Below are 16,577 nucleotides of genomic sequence, written 5' to 3'. Positions count from 1 at the left end.
CTTGTGGCACAAGAACCATGCAGGGAAAGCCAACTTTTTTTGCTTCTACATCAAAGAATACTCTTGCTACTTCAAGACTAAAGCAAAACAAGCATTTCTCTTACCCTGTAGCTGAGACCTGTGATACGTCATTGGTCCCTCTGTCTGGAATGTGTACTTCAGAGGAACTGGTCCACATGTGAGAAGTTTTGTGCTTCTTTCCATTTCCTTTGTCTAAGGATGGTTGAATTCGCTTGATTTTTGGCTTTGTTTTTGTGAGGCCGAGCACCGAGCTACTTGCAGACTGCTGGCCAGATGATGGGGAGCCTCCAGGAGATGCTGAACTGGCATGCATCACAGATGTGGAAACCTGGTTTTGCTCGAGTCCTGTATTGTTAGGCATGTCCACCAGCTGTGGAAAGCTCGACAACTGAGTTGCAGACGCAGAGCTGAGGTCCAGCTGGGAGGAGGCAATCCCAGTTTTGCTAGCTAAAAGTTGTGTCATATGCTGAAGCTGATAAGAGCCTTCTGGGTCCGTGGATGATGGAGCAACTGTCATGCCCATAGTCTGTGCTGAAGGCAGCACACATATGCTTGATGCAGCTGTCATTGCTGCTGTGGATGGAGTTTGTGACGTCCCCAGTTGTGAAAACATCCCAGAGCCTGGTGGCAAAGCCATGTGCTGCTCCTGAAGACCAAGGCTTTGCTGACTGGCTTTGATCAAGAGATTGCTTATTGACCCCAGGTCTCCCAGCAACCCAGGGCTCGTTAATGTTACCGAACCTTGTCCCAGAACGTGGCCAGGTACTGACCCGCCGCTGGCAGGAGCTGCTGTGGCCTGCATGGACACCACATTCAGTACTGATGAACTTGATGCCAGTCCTGACACTGGCCCTGCTGCGAGGTGGCTGGTATCTGGTCCAATAACACTGGGAGAAGTGCCAACTGCTGCAGCAGCACCGGCTGCTCCCACGCTCTGTGGCAGCAAAGATGTCTGCTCAAAATACATGACTCCAGATTTAGACCTTTTGATTATATTAGGAACAGTTCTATGGGATGCTGAATTCCCAAGGGTCCCCAAATCTAATGGGTGGTTGGACAGTTGGGAGGGAGCAAAATTAATCAAAGTCATGTTGGAGACCATATCAGAAGAGGCTATGGCAGAAGTGGTTCCAGAGGGAGCCAGCTTTTTGTTCTTCCGTGACTGTAGGCGGGATATCGGCCTTTTCTTACTAAGACCAGAAGCTGGCGTAGAAGCTGCCGTGCCAAGATCTGTCCTCTGGTTTGCTTCAGACACTAAAAGCTGTGGATCAGGGGGTGGCTGTACACCAATAAGGAGACTTGATGTAGGATTGCCAATATTTGGGGGGAAACTGCTCTGAGTGGCAGTGGGGAAAGGATGTAAATGCTGGTGATGAGACATAGGCAGCAGCCCTTTGCTAGCGGGTGGAAAGAGAGACTGAGACGACGGGAGACTGGGATTTAATCCCGTAGTCAATGTAAGCCCACTTCCCATGGGCCCCAGCACCGACGCACTGGTCTCCATCACACTCTGTGCAGAGCTGACAGAAGGCGTCAGTTGTATTTTTTGTGTAACACCGTTGGGAAGAGTCTGGAGGACATACAGCGGCTGCATGTTCTGATTGACTACCAGCAGCTTTTCAGTGGCTGGTTTTAGGTGGGGTGGGGTGGTCTGTACCGCAGCATTGGAAATCTGTGATGGACCAGGACTGTCGGTGGAATTGGGAACATACTTCTGATTTGGCAGAGGAACAGTAGGAGACACTGGCACCTGAATACCAGGGGTCCCGCTGTTCCTGGTCAAGTCCTGGTTGCTGCCGTGTCCTTGTTCCACTGGGCCACAGGGAGGGCTGGCAATATGCTCTGCATCTATGTGACCCTGGATAAAATGATCAGGAGTCATGTGTCCTTCAGGGCTCGGGTCTACGCCTGGGCTTAACAGAGCTGCATCCCCTTCACTGGAGGCAGATTTTTCCGTGACCGTAACTCTCTTTTCCCCAGACTCCGCGGAAGGCAGAGCGAGGATAGACCTCTCTCCCGAAGACGAGAGCGAAGACTCTGAAATGACAGCGAGTCTGTTGTGGTTCTGGCTGGGCACAGTAGGACTGCGAGTAGTGAGAACAGAGAGATCCGAAGGAAGTTCTAAAGGCAACTCAAACTGTTCCTCCGCTGATATAGAAGAAGAAACGCTGCTATCCACCGGTTCAGCAGTCGGTAACTGTTGAGAAAAGACTTCGAACAAGCCCATGTCCTTGCCACGATTGCTGTCGAGCCCTAGCCCTTCCCCCAGCGTTAGCAGTTCAGATGAAGACGACTCTGGACTTTCTCCTAAAGCCTGCATAGACGGTGTATTCTTTAACACGAAGTCCATGATGTCTGAAGGGAGAATGTTTCCGCAGTCATCGCTGTTGTTGTTGTCGGAGTCTGACTTGAGCAGTTCTGTGTTAAAAGTATCCAGTAAATTCTTATCGGAGGGCGTGCTAGCATGAGCTCTGCGGCCTGTATCCAAGGAGCTCAGCTGAGCTTCCAGGGAATCCTGGCCCTGCGCTTTAACTCTGCTTACCGGGTGACAGTTATCTATCTTTGGATCTGTTTTGTGGCCAGCAGAGCTCTTGGTGACCTGTACTTTCTCTCCAGTTTCTTCTGCTCGATCAAGCTTTAAGTTTTCCGTTCCATTTTCTTTGCCATTTCTTTTAGTCACTTGATTTACTTTTCTTGTTGTTGCTGCAACACTCGTATCACTTTCTGTTCCATCATCCACACCATCTAGCTGGGAGATTTTTGGAAGATCACACTGCTCCTCCTCTCTGAATAAATTATGGGATCCAAGCCTCTCTTCTGCACTGGAGGAAACCACTGTCCTAGTAAAATTGTAATAGTACAAGTCATCCTCATCTGAAGTGCTCAGGTCGTCCGCCCCATCTACCTGTCCTTCCGCAGACCTCTTTCCCCGCTTCTTCCCAGTCGAGTTGCTGTAGAAAGGAATGTCTTCCTCTCCATAAGATCTCACACCATACAAAGGGGTCAGTCCAAAGAACATGTTAGACCTGGCCCGAGCACTCCTTCGAGGATACCTCCGCTTGTAGGAGCTGTCTTCTTGAGCTTTTGTTCCATCCTGAAGAATCAGGTTTCTATCCTGGACAGGCAAATTCTCGTAAGAATGATTTTGAGATTCCTGCGTCGGGGCATCGCCGGGACTTCCCTGAACTGCAGAGCCGTCTCCTGGGGTTTCCGACGCCGAAGACTGCTCTGCCAAAGCAGCTGGTTCTGCGCCCTTAGACTGAGATTCAGAATCACTTTCTTTTCGTGCGTTTTTAGATTGGCTTTCACTTTCCATCTTGAGAGGAGTGAGGGTGACTTTAACTGTGCGTTTTCTAGGAGCCTGACTGTCCTTTGAGGCCACTTCAACCTGCATCAGAGGAGCTTTAGAGTTGCCTTGTGCAGGTGGAGTCTCCCCCGTTTTGTCAGCCGAAACATTATTACACAACCTCTGGCTAATTTGTTCATTTGCCAAAACCTGGTTGAAGTCTGCTTTTAGGCTTCCTTCATCACTGGCTGTTGCTTGACTTGTGTCTGTAAAAGATTTCATGGAATGTTTCTCTTTGAAAGCGTCTTTCATCGATTTTTTCCCTTTCTGTCGTTTCTCTCTGCAGGCTGAAGCTACCTGCTCACTTGCTGCAGAAGATCTGCTATTCACTCCAGCCGCCTTCATGCTCTTCGCATCGGCGTCTTCGACTGACAGAGTTTTCTCTAGTTGCACAGGTTCTGTATGTGGGTCTCGCTCTTTCCGTGGGCCTCTCTGATGTAAAGATGGAAAGGACACGGTCTCTTTGGCAGAAAATGTTCCTGAAGAAGGCTCCTGAAAAGTTCCTGCTTTATTAATGTTTAACTCTATGCCTGAGGAGCTGTGTGCTTGAGTGGACATCTTAGCATTTCCTGCAGACGCAGAACTATGAGCTGAAGAATCAGAGTCCTTTGAGCTCAACATTTTTGTCTTCTCTCCTTTTGAAGACGCAGTTTTAGGCATCAAGTCTGAGCCACTGGCGTGTTTTATTTCTGAAGACTGAGATCCATCCAAGTGACAAGTTTTACTTCCACTTGTAGGTACTATTCTCTGGGAGCTAGACGTAGTAGGACTACTTTGAACTAGAGTACTTGGAGTACTCGAATTCACTGACCCTGTGAAGCGGTCTGTATTTTTTGCGTTCAGTTCATGCTCAGAGGAGGACCCAATGCTAGATACCGAAGACACACTGTGTCTGGAGTAAGTATTCCCAGCTCTGGTGGGGGAGATCATTCGGAGTTTGGACTGCTGCTGTGACAAAGAGGAAGTACTGTGCCTCCTAGAGCCAATGCTTCTAAGTCCAGAGGACAGTAAAGGATCCCCCACTGTTACAATCTCGTGGGTCATTGGTGTAGGGCTCCCTGAAGAGGAAAGACGAAGGAGCAAAACAGTGAATTTCACATGAGCAGCACGTACATGTACCTCAGTTTAATAGAGCGCCGTATGCCAAAAAATACAACTAACAAAAGATTTAGGTAAGCTCTGTAAAAAATTAGAATGAGAAATACCCACCCCCAAATCAGACCCTTTGTATACACACATCCCCTATGCAAAGCTGACAGCTCAAAATGTCTCAGCGTCAACATTCACAGCTTCCGAATTAAGCTTTGTAGGATTTAGTGCTACACTAGATTTGTTCCTGGCTATGACTGTAAACTAAATCCAACTGGAGGGCCTGATGGCCTGTGGTGGGGGTACTCATGGCAGGGGGGCTCTTATAAAGACCACACTGTTACAACCTCCAGAGTATGGCAAGTATAGGGTGCCTCAAAACCCCAGACCGGCCTGCCTTGCGGGTACTCGTTAGTTGGAGAAAGGCTAAGGGACGTCACCCTGACAGAAACGCGTGTTAGGCAGTCCGCTGCAGTTCTCATCTGTTGGTCTCTGGCAGACGCGATGAGCATCAAGGCAACGGATGTCTGGACTCGCTCTGGCCTTTGGACACTGTCTCAACTGTCTAAAGGGGGGGACGGTCGATCTAGGGCAGCCTCCACTCCTCCACACTCTTGCCCATACACGCATACCAAAGGCTTTGGTGTGACGGCTGCGGGATTCAGTACAAGCAGATTCATCAGGCACCTGACTAGGTCTCTTGTGCCTAGTCAGAGGATCGACGGTTGTCTACAATATATGGGCCCTGAAAATTCAAAACTTAACTCTGAAAACTTTCTAACAGCATGTCAGGATATCCTAATTTTGTGATGATTAAAGGGGGTTAATATCTTTGCTTTTATTTGAAAAGGAATTTGAAGCAACGTAACACAAGATTTCAGCAAACTTTGGAGAAAAGATCAATAAGTCTGATATGTTTTTCAGAAGCTGCATTTCTACGAGTTTCATCAAAAAGATTTCGAAACATTTTTATAGGACTTATTAATTACCTCAATTTTGTGAAACATTATTCCAACAGTTCTCAAGTGGGGAATGACTGATGCATGGAGAAATGACAGCTTGTCTACAGTTAAGGTAGAAGATAGGGTAGAGTTGCACCTTATGGACTAAAGAAGTGAGCATCCCCCTCCCCCCCCCCCCCGAAAGATAACCTATGCTGTTTGCCCCCAGAACATCTCTTCTTACCCCAAATCCACTCTCACCTTTCACAATCTTTTCTACAGTCAACTTGGTACCAAAGTACTATAAGAATTTCTAGAAGCCAGAGCGTAACACATGCAGAAGCAATGGAAATAAAAATCAACCTAATACCTGCAGAGGGCAAAGGCCTAGACCCAGGAGACCGCTGTGTTGAGGGATAGCTTGGAGTCCTGATCCTGCCACCCTTCGATATCATAGGATAGTAACAGGAACTGGAGGTCTGAGAATGCTGGGGACGGTCTGGCGACGGAGGGTTTACAATTTCTGGCGTATTTCGACTCTCTTTGGGTGGAGTTTCTGCTGCAGAACAAGATTTTAACAAAACATAAAACAGTCACCATTAAGAAGCTGAGGTCTGCTGGAGCATCTACAGCAACCTTTCCTCAACAAAATCGAGGCACACTTGCCAAGCAAAATATAAAAATATTGTTATTTTGCATGACCCATAAGAAAGCAAAAGCCCACTTTCTTCCTTCTAAATAAACTCCTTCTACTGAAACCTTTGAATCGAAAAACTCAGTGAACAAAGCTACGAACAAATTATGTGGCAGCTTCACTATTAACACACACGCTGCTTCTGGGACAATGATCTCGTCTTTCTATGCATCTCTAAAGCTCCACCAGCACCAATGGTAATTACTAATAAATGAACCTCCTGACTCAATCTCCTACATCCTCTTCCATTTCCATTAAAAGATTTGCATTATAATCGAAGTCCCCACGTACTCCTCAGAAATGTGAACTTAAATTCTGGAGCAAGGCCCAAAGGATTCTGTGCCAGGTCTTATGCAGCAGACTTGAAACTCTATAGCATCTGCATTTAAATTAAAAATTGGAGGATTTTAATTGCTATTTGGACCAAAAAAGCCCTAACTGGCTTAAGTCCTGCCTACTTGCGAGATTTTCTCCTTTCCAGAAATGCTACTAGATACGATCAGCAGAGGCACTTGAATGGGAGCACTGAGACAATACAGTGTTCTCAGTGAGCGGCCCCCTGTCTTACCCTCCCCATTTTAGGTCAGAACAGCCAAGGTGCTCTATCTAAATCACTGACTTCTGGACAGGGAGCAGCCCAGAGAAAAGGGGAGTCTTGCTGAGGACTGTTGGTGCATTAACTGCTTCAGCTGGTTTGCTTTTGTCCAAGGTGCCTAAAATAGATAGATGGTCTTTTGTTGATTAGGAATCTAATCAAATATATATGAAACGAATCATGTAGTCAATACGGTAACTTCCCGTTAGATACGTTCAGGTTTAAGTAGTTGTAAAGACGATGCATTGACAAAATACAACTGTATGGTAAAAGCTGCCCAGAGATGATGGCCGAGGTTCCAGCGGGGAATAACTGCGACTTGCAGCGCGTGGAGCCTTCTAGGAAATATTTTAGAACCGTGGAAGAGGCAACATTATTTTGCTGCTTCTGCTAAAATGAACAGCAGTGACATTTTTACCACTGATATTTAAAGCATTTTTGGTTTTTCGAGATAAGCGCCCAAGACAAATGGAACAGTTCGCAATTTGGCGGTACTAGTCCAGCAGTACTATTACTGCTAACAAAGGCCCTACTGTAGCCCCTTACGCTGGGTTCAAGATTTCAAAAGTTACCTATGCAACCATGAGGGTTATAAAATAGTTTTAAAAAATCCCAAGATTTAGTCACATAATTGTAAAAACGAGTGATTTGTGTGTCAATTCCTATCTGAAATAGGAGTATCTGAAAATTAAGAAGGTCCCAAGCTTACTACAGAGAATGCAACCTCAAGGTCACAAGCCATTTAGGTGCAAACACAATACACTGAATGGATGGTCTGCCATTAAAAGGCATCTTAAGGGACTTGCCTGTTAGTGGTGCTGGACTGTGAGCAATTGTCCTGTTCTCATCATGCTCTACAGTGCTATTGATATCTGGCTCTACGACAGGAGGGCGACATTCCACTATCTTGCACGTATACACGCAGCGTTTCCGAGCATCTGTTGTGCTCCAGTACACCCTAGAACACCTGGAAAAGTTTTTAAAAAAATGAGCATTTCCACTAGCGTGGAAGACAACCTCCATGCTCAGCAGCTCTAAATGCTTCCTGTTCTACTCGGTGTGTACTCAGCCTAATCTCAAGGTCCTTAATTAGCTTTACTCAACCAAACCTCAGCCCAGTTCAGTGGAAATTTCCCCACAACAAAGACCTACGTCTACCTGACCATGAAGCCGCTTGTACTTACTGATAGCCAATGGGAAACAACTTGTCTTCGCAGTCTGAGAGATCGTTCAGAATTCCTAAACAGTCTATCGTCATCGAACCTGAACAGAAAGGACCAGAAGATTTCCATGAGAGAGCAGACACCAGATTCCTGCATCAGGAATTAAAACAGCCAAGACCCAGACATTACCAATCATCATGTGGATGTTCTCTGGCTCCAAGCCGCTAAGGAATTTCCTTCTCAAACTGATCCCTTCAAAATCCACAAAAACTCTTCTAAGAACCTCAAACCCATTCTCTGGCACCACCTGAAACAAGAACCCATCAGTACCGTGTTAATTCAAACAAACAACCGACACGACACACAACACCACGTTGGGTATAGTCCAGACAGCTTCTCTCAATGAACACTTGATTTGGTCTGCCCAGCGTGGTTAGCCATCACTAGTTACCCTTCCCCACTAGTCCTGCCAGGCCCTCACCCGTGAAGACGCCATTCCCGTTCATCTTTTAAGAAGCAAAAGCACCCACAGTACAGACAAAGAAGGGTGCCTGGGAATGATCTTACCTCCCCTTTGATCAAGTCGCGGTGTCGCTGGCAGTACACTTTCTTATCATCCAGAAAGACGCAGTTTTTGGCTCGGGAGCACATGAAGTGGTAGTTGCTAGTGCAGGAAGTAAGGCAGCAGCCCACTGTGGCGCCTGACTTTTGGCAAAACTCACATCTCTGCAAAGCCAAAAACAGGAATTTTAGAATGTTTCTAAACGAGCTCTCGAATCGGTCGCCATCAATTCATTTTTTTTGGAGAAGGACGAAGGGGTCAGAGTCCTGACCCAACTCCTGGTCATGTTGGTTAAATAAACTAGTCATTGACATAGGTTCACACCCAGAAACCTCAGAGTAAGAGGTAGGGGCTAGGGATGGAGAGAAGGAAGCAAATGCTTCTAGGTAAATTCAGACTCCTCCAAAACCCACAAAGGTCATCCTGCTCACCCTTCACAACCAGCGAAGCTTGCACAAATCTGCACACAGCTACCTCGCCAAGAGCAGCTACTGCTACTGCACTGATTATTCGTGACAGTCCTACTGCTGACCAATTAGTCCCAACTACACTGCTTGTGCACCATTGATGCAGACCAATACTTATGGCCAAAGTTTGGCCAGACTGGTCTCACAACGTAGTTTGTACAAGTGCCTCCATCCCCGCTTCCTTTCTTCTAGGAAGAAGCAACCACTGATTTACTACACGATTAACTATCTTCCATGACCACTAGGAATTGGAGCAGAAAATTATATGCAACTATTTATTATTTTCCAACGTTTAAAGCGATGAGCGCATGAAAGGAAGATGTTAAAATAATTAATCAGTACTTGGTTTTCTGAGCATCCTTCTTGGCTCAGCTGTTGTTTATTCTCAACTAAAACAGCTAACCTGGAATTCTGATCTAGGAACAGTCTCCGTCTCTCATCCAAGTCTCACTAGCGTCATCAAATCAAACAGACAACCCAGGAAGTCCTAATTATATACTGCATTGTTGCACATCTTACATTTTGGTGCAGCACTTAGCAACAAGACGTGTCAAAAGTACGGGTATTTTTAAAATAAAACTACGGTGTCTAAATTGGTCGAGGCAGAGAATCTGTTTGTAAGAGATTCCCTCGGGAAAAAAAATTCTCAGTCCACAAAGTGTTACTCCCACACACTCCCATTACCAGCACCTTTTGGTTTCCCCTGTTTTTTGCGCTAGGAGATTACAGCGACTCAGAAAGAAAAAGTAAGCTTTCCTATCCTTTCAGGTAGCTTAATGAAAATGTTGGGAAGTTATTTTTTGTATTACAGACAATAAAAGAAGAAACCAGATGAATGGCAGAAGGGGACACACACAAAATATCCTTCAGCCAGACCTCAAATCTGAACACTACATATTCTCAACCCTAATTAAGCACCGTTCGCTTATACCCACCAACTGCTTTCCCCTGATCACAGCCATGTGTACATTTTTCAGAGACCCATCGTCATCCTCAAACACTTCTGCTGACCATAAAGCACAGTTCACATGTGTCCACTCATTCTGGCCAATGTAGAGGAGACGTCCAGCATCCTAAAGAACAGCAGGCAACAGAAAGTCTGTTCAAAGGTTCTGCAGTGCACAGCAATGCACAAAGATTTCAGGAGACTTCGCTGGACTTTAAACCACCCAAAAATGAAGTCTAGCAAATTAGCAGTACTCTCAAAGTTTAAAAAATGGACCCAAACTAAAGAGAACTTAAAAGGTGGAGTCTTCTGGGTCACATGTTCTGCCATCTGCAACGCGCTCTATGAAGGAGGGAAATTAAACTTCTGTCCCGACAGGTTTTTCCTGCGCCTCCCACTATTCTCAGTCACTTCACCCAAAATCTGTGCACCTCCTAAGACTTTCTTTATATGTTATATGACAAGCTCCTATCACAGAAGCAATCTCTCTCTTAACGGCAAAGGGAAGTGTTGACGTTAAAACCACAGTACATCCAACACCAGAGCAAAATATGTAATTAAGTTATTTTTCTCTTAATATAAGCTACAGGATTTTAATATCGCATTGCAAGGAAAGAGAACATCAATCACTCGCTTGTACTGTGCTCCAGGTTCAAAGTAAAATCTGCTGTGAAATGTTGTTCCTGTTACATAGCCTGCCGGCGCGTGTATGCTAGGTACTTACGTTAGCGCTGTCATCGCCATACTTCAGACACAGTGCGCACTGCCGGTTGTCTTCCACATCAGGGGGTGGATTAAGTTCAGGACTGTCCTCCCTGCTTCTATCAGAGCCTTACAGCCAAAAGAAAGAACTTTGTTTATTCCTGGCAACTGGTCTTTAAAGAGAGAAGGCAGGGGAGGGAAATATTTATCTAGAAGACTTCTCAGTTTAAAAGTCTTAAGTGCACAAGTGGAGAAGAGTCAAAAAGCAGCCTACACAGTTTCAAATACCAGCTTGAATTTTTGAAAATTCAGTCAGGCAAACCGTACAGCCTACAAGAGCGCTGTGTGGGGAGGAGGGACGGTTACGTACAACGTTCCTGGGCTCAAGCTTGGCAGAAGAAATCCCAACTAACTAACAGTTCAGGATAACTTCCTTTTCTTCTGTTTTTTCTCTTCCTGACCCAGAAGAGAGACAGAAGAAAGGACCAGTGGAGAGGTGAGACACCCACAGGGCAAGTAACATTTTCTCAACCTCTTCCTCCTCTACGGGCTTTAAAAAGAAACGGGGGAAGGATCCATCTACAGCAGGAAAACAACTACTGCCACCCCCAAGCTGCTTCTTCTGGCAGACCCACCCCAGAAATCTGCCCCCCAACCCTCCAGAGCTTCCCGGGCTCCCATTTCGGGTCTCTAGCCTTGCAGCTCCAACTGCCCCTAAACGATTCCCTGCTCCTGTCCCCATCCCAAACCTGCAGCTTCCTGCTGCCTGCCATATCCTACCCCTGCCTCCCTCCTCGGCAGCCTGTCCAGCTGCCTTTTTCTCATATTCCTACAGGCTGGCTTTGTGCCCAGTGTATCTCAACAGATCTGAAGGGGACCCTGGGTGTAGCTCAAGTAGCTCTGACAAAGCTACACTTATACTGACTGACTTGGTAAACTCTAGATTAACGAGACACCATGCAACCATTTAAAGATTGCCCAAAGGAATAAATGCATCCAAATTGCTCTGGAGAATTAATAAAGACCTGTCTTGGGTACCCAAGTGACATGCTGGGTTTAGGGCCAACTCTGCCAGAAGCTGTTTTCTTACTAGAGATAGGTGGTGTAGGAGGATGCAGAGGAGTTGGTGAATCTGGTTCTCCAGGCCCTTTGGGTTTTGGAGCAGGAATAATTTTCTTCATCAAAGGGGGCTGTTCAGTGCGATTGTGCTCCTCACGCTCCTGCCACTGAGCGTAGTTATGGTCAAGCGAAGGGGGAAGCACTGCGTTTGGCAGCATCCCACTGCTGGAAATACAACAAATCAACAGTCAAGCCTGGATACATCTGGGAACTGCCAACTAGCACATCCACAGTCAGCACCCAGAACCGTTCACTGCCACACGCGTACAAATTCTAACTTCTCGAACAGGCATTGCACCCTGCCAGTCATGCGTCAAGGCTTGTGCCGCTGTGCCCTTTGAGATGATCTATAACCAGAATGCAAGCAATGCTAGACCGAGAGAGGCTCACAAATAACCAACACCCGCTATACCAGGTTTCAGCTCCTGCTTTTACTCCCCCCCGTTTCAGAAACACGAAACATGCGTGAGCACAGGAATCCGCTTACTATTTTAATTAGCAGTAGCAGAATCTCTCTTTTTTTTTTTTGTCTGAACAGCTGACAATCCCTGCGGGTACTGCTACTTGTTATAGAAGAGTTACTTACTTGCTTGTTACTTTATTTGGCTCCCAAAACCTGGACTTTTTTACACTGAACCATGGAAAAACACGCTCCATTTGCTGAAGATAAAACAACACTTGATTAGAAATATTACAAAACATAGATAAAAAGGGCAAAGACATTTATCCAAGATTCACTGCAGATGTGCAGAGATTTCAGGCTAGTCAGAATAAACTCTTAACCTTAAGAAAACTGCCAAGGTCTTTTACTTATTTTCCAGAGACAGCCAAGCAATGCTAAATGCTCAGAGTACACTGAACCCAATGGCACCATAAAGGGCCAGAACCATCAGAAATTAGGGACTGAAAGTGTTTTTTTTACCATATCTATGACATAAAACACCATTTAAAAATGAACTGTCATCTTGCTCACCCGAATAAAGAAGGACTTGACCATGCTGTTGGCTTTTTTAATTTCTGGCTGCCCTCCATCTGAATTAATGGCCGCTTGAATTATCTTCACAATATCATCGCTGAATTCCAACTGCGAGAAAACATACACGTCTGTCATATCAGAAAATTACTCTTCCACATACTTGGGCCACGTCCTATGCTTAGCCTACGTGTAAATCCCCTGCAACTAAAACACTGCTCTTCATCAGCCAGAGCCCTACATTTCTTATACCTCAAATACTTTGGCCAATTCTCAGACTAACTAGTGGTGCAACTTAATTGATAAGGAAGATTTGCCATATCCTCTCCCCAGCTTCTCAGCCTTTGGTACAGACTTTTCACAGGATCTGTGGTTACTTTGGCCAAAACACCTGCTCGGCTGAGATGAACTGACAACATAATAATGAAAGGAATGCCTTTAATGGCAGGCTCGTACTAGCACTGGAACTACCGCTTGTAAACCCAGACCCCCTCTTCACAAGACAAGACAAGACTTCAGCATGTAACCAACTATTTTATAACACGTGGGGTTTACAACTGAGCCGCTGTAAGAAGAAGGAGGTTACGTACCACAGAAGTGTAACCCCCTTGATCCATTTTTCTTTTTACTCCTTCCAAGTCCAGAGGCTGCTGCTCTTCCTGTTTGCTGACCTCTGTTAGGACAGGAGGATCTGGGCCTTCAGGAGAACTTCTGGACGGTATGCTCTCTTCCGTCTCAGGATTTAAATCGGGTGGTTTGGCTGCCTGTTAATGAACAGAAGAGGACAACATTCTGCTTCACACTTGACCACACTTTTCCACTGCACAGATGCGGATGACATTAGTCTAAAATACAAGAGGTTCAATGGGCAAACTTCTGAGCTCACCTCCAAAAAAACAACCAGAAAAAACCTACGATTTTTACTAGCTTACTGGTGCTGGCCTCTAACCCCGGGAAACACGTGTCCTCTTTTTTTTTTAAATAGTAAAAACCAATAAACCAACAAACAAACCAACCAACAACAACATTAATCAGTGCGGAGCTAAACAGATGTGCCATAACAGTAATTTCCCTTGCTATTTCACCACTGTAGTCTGAAGTTCCCTCCTGGCTCTCACATCTTCCTAGGCAGTGCCTAATACTGACTGACTACTTAAGACAGGAGCCTGCTGTGTGCATCAGAAACAAAAGTGTTCACTTATTCTGCTGCAGACATGCAAGTCACGGATAAGTTTACAACAATCAGATCACTTCTTCAGATTCTTTAGAAATCTGACCACACAAAACCATGCCACTGAACACCACAGCCTTCAAATAAGCATCCAAATGTTTAAGCATTTGGCCAGAGCACCCCAAGGAATGACAAGAGCATCCACCAGAGCACCCCAAGGGATGACAAGGTCCAACGGTCACAAGCTCCTCCAAGACAGTTTCAGGCTGGACATAAGGAAAAACTTCTTTACTGTCCGAGCCCCCGAGGCCTGGAATAGCCTCCTTCCAGAGGTGGTGCAAGCACCTACTCTGCACACTTTACAGAAACACTTGGATGCTTATCTTGCTGGGATCCTTTGACCCTAGTTGACTTGCTGCCCCTGGGGTGGGAGGCTGAACCCGATGATCTTACGAGGGCCCTTCCAGCCCTAATGTCTATGAAATCTATGAAAATTTATGACATATTTTTCCTGGCATAACGTCACTCTTCAAAGTGGCATCCTGCATGGTAGGGTGCACTCCATTTTACAAAAGGACAAAAAGGGGCAACGCGTGGTGAAGAGCTGCACCCTGGATGACACACTGAGTGGGTAGCCGAGTAGGGATACAACTCAGGAGACTTTATTTCTGCTTGGCTGTAATGCAGTCCCAGAACTATCACTTCGGGTAAGAAAATAAGCATACATTAGAAGCTCTGATACTTCATTATCCTTTCACTTCTTTAAAACGCAGCTCAACAATATTACGCAAAAAGGAAGATTACCAAAGAACCAGGCAAAAACAGGCACATACCGGGGTTGAACAGGAATGCAAGTTGGCTGCAGAGCTTCAAGTGACTGTGAACATTTTTATAACTGAACCCGAGAGGTGACTACAAGCCCCAACTTCTAAGAAGCAGGCATTAGGGATCTGTCTCGCATACAACAATTTTTATTTTATTTTTAAGAATGTAATACTTTTTAGTATGGACAGCAGGGGAAAAGGTTGTTTGCACAAAAGGGACTAAGTAATTAACACTGGTGATCCCAATTCTTGTCCTTAAGTCAGACAACTTCCCAAGCAAGGACTTCAAGCACAAAAATCTCCTTCCTCAGCAGCGATGATCCCAAATTTGCCCTTCTCTCTAAAAGGGAGATCTATCATCCACTAATTGTGCACACTGTAAAAGTCACTGATCTTTGGTATTTCTTGTGGAAACCTACAAAAGTAAGAAAACTGAAATCACGTGCGCTATGATGTATCAAGTACAGTAAGAGTCGCCCAAAGTAAGACATGAACCACAACCAGAGCCCAAGCCAGTGGCAAGAATAGGGCAAAAATGGAACTCCTTCTCAAGTCACAAGCTCACCTGTCTGTAACGCAGCAAGTGACTTGTGGTCCTGGAATTCAACAGGGCTGTCAGAACCTGCTTCAGGGAAACCTGCAGCTCCTTTTCCAATGCCAGTCGCCATTCTGCAGGGTGCTGCTCCGTGCAGTTAATGCACGTGTATGCCACGCTCTCAGGCAGGTTAGAAAGGATCTCGTACATCTCATCTGGTGACAAAGAAGTGGCAAACATGAGTCTGGACGGCTGAACTATGGGCACTGCTGGGGGGGAAAAAAAAAGAGAAACTACTCTACACGCTACACATTCTGCCTAGGTAAATCTGACTCTGCCATCAAGAAACATTGTGCAGAACTGCTACAGTGACAGCACACTAGGTAGTTTGTGAAGAAGCCCTCAAAATGTGCAAACACCTATTAAAAGTAAATGTGATTCAGCTGCATGGAGATTATCAATTTTTTTTGTTTGCACAGCCCACAAAAGACGCTGGTTCAATTCAGGTACTATAACTGTGGAAGTCCCCAAAGTGGTTGAGCTGGTGGACTACCTGGATTAGACCAACCCAAAACCCTACTAGCTCTCATTACAAGGGGGCAGAAAACTAAGACTAAGACTGTCTCACCTGAAAGGTTTTCACATTTGGAGTGAACCCAGCGATCACATTTCCCACACTGCATCATCTTGCTCTCATAGTCATCATCATCATAGCATTTGTCACAGAGTGGACAGAAGTTTCCTTTATAAAAAAGTCAAGACTCCTATCAGTATTCCAACTGCTGAGTTCACATCTGAGTATTTAATTACTATGATACTGAGAAACAAGGCCCTGTAAAGCCATGCCACCCATTAGGTAAGTGCTGCTACAATTACCCTTGAAATAAAGAATATCTCCAGAAATAATTGAAAAATCATCTGGAGCACTGACCAGCTTATATTTCCACTATGACTGAGGGCTTTATTTTTATTGTGAGACTAATAAGATACGTGCAGATATAGTTTTGTAAGAAGAAATGAGAGAGATAAAAGGTATTTATAAAACCCAGAAAACCCTACGCTTATCTGACAAACAGAGTAAACTCATTTTCCTCTCCTGGCCTTTTGACTTCCTGCTTACTGCTCGTGCCCCTTGAATTCATACATGAAGGACGTACACAATTGATGAGGAGAGGGAAGAACAAATCCCCGGACCCAAATTTTTTTAAGTCACAACTGATTCTGTTTTAAAATCCTGACGCATTCTCAGCTGCAAACGGGGAACCTTGGACAACAATTCTGAAATAACCCCAATAATTTTATAAGGCTTAGCATCCGAAAGCTCTGACAATTGCCACTAAGAGGCAGTGTTCAGCCACAGCAAAAAGCACCTTTCATATGGCAAAAGGTTTCATAATTTGTGCTTTAACAGATTCCAAGCCATGCCAAT

At 45.3% G+C, this 16,577-nt stretch overlaps 1 protein-coding gene across 4 annotated transcripts in view; it reads right to left on the bottom strand.

Annotated features, from left to right (window-relative positions):
- Positions 1-16,577, bottom strand: part of KMT2A (lysine methyltransferase 2A) — a 67,325-nt gene that overhangs the window by 15,386 nt on the left and 35,362 nt on the right. For 3 of the 4 annotated variants that reach the window (XR_009458065.1, XM_059720077.1, XM_059720079.1), the window contains exons 14-27: positions 15,777-15,890; positions 15,179-15,363; positions 13,209-13,382; positions 12,619-12,729; positions 12,232-12,305; positions 11,617-11,810; positions 10,549-10,655; positions 9,814-9,951; positions 8,417-8,575; positions 8,039-8,156; positions 7,871-7,949; positions 7,493-7,653; positions 5,768-5,956; positions 105-4,425 (exon numbers count right to left, since the gene is read on the bottom strand). Coding sequence is in view for 3 of the 4 variants with exons in the window: in XM_059720077.1 (XP_059576060.1) it covers positions 105-4,425; positions 5,768-5,956; positions 7,493-7,653; positions 7,871-7,949; positions 8,039-8,156; positions 8,417-8,575; positions 9,814-9,951; positions 10,549-10,655; positions 11,617-11,810; positions 12,232-12,305; positions 12,619-12,729; positions 13,209-13,382; positions 15,179-15,363; positions 15,777-15,890 (6,124 nt within the window). In the remaining variant the exon portion in view is untranslated. The remainder of the gene's footprint in view (positions 1-104; positions 4,426-5,767; positions 5,957-7,492; positions 7,654-7,870; positions 7,950-8,038; positions 8,157-8,416; positions 8,576-9,813; positions 9,952-10,548; positions 10,656-11,616; positions 11,811-12,231; positions 12,306-12,618; positions 12,730-13,208; positions 13,383-15,178; positions 15,364-15,776; positions 15,891-16,577) is intronic. The other variant, XM_059720078.1, reaches the window with a different exon arrangement.

The sequence above is a fragment of the Alligator mississippiensis genome, chromosome 16 (assembly GCF_030867095.1).
Source record: "Alligator mississippiensis isolate rAllMis1 chromosome 16, rAllMis1, whole genome shotgun sequence".
NCBI lineage: Eukaryota > Metazoa > Chordata > Crocodylia > Alligatoridae > Alligator > Alligator mississippiensis.
This window is presented reverse-complemented; position numbering and strand designations above follow the sequence as displayed.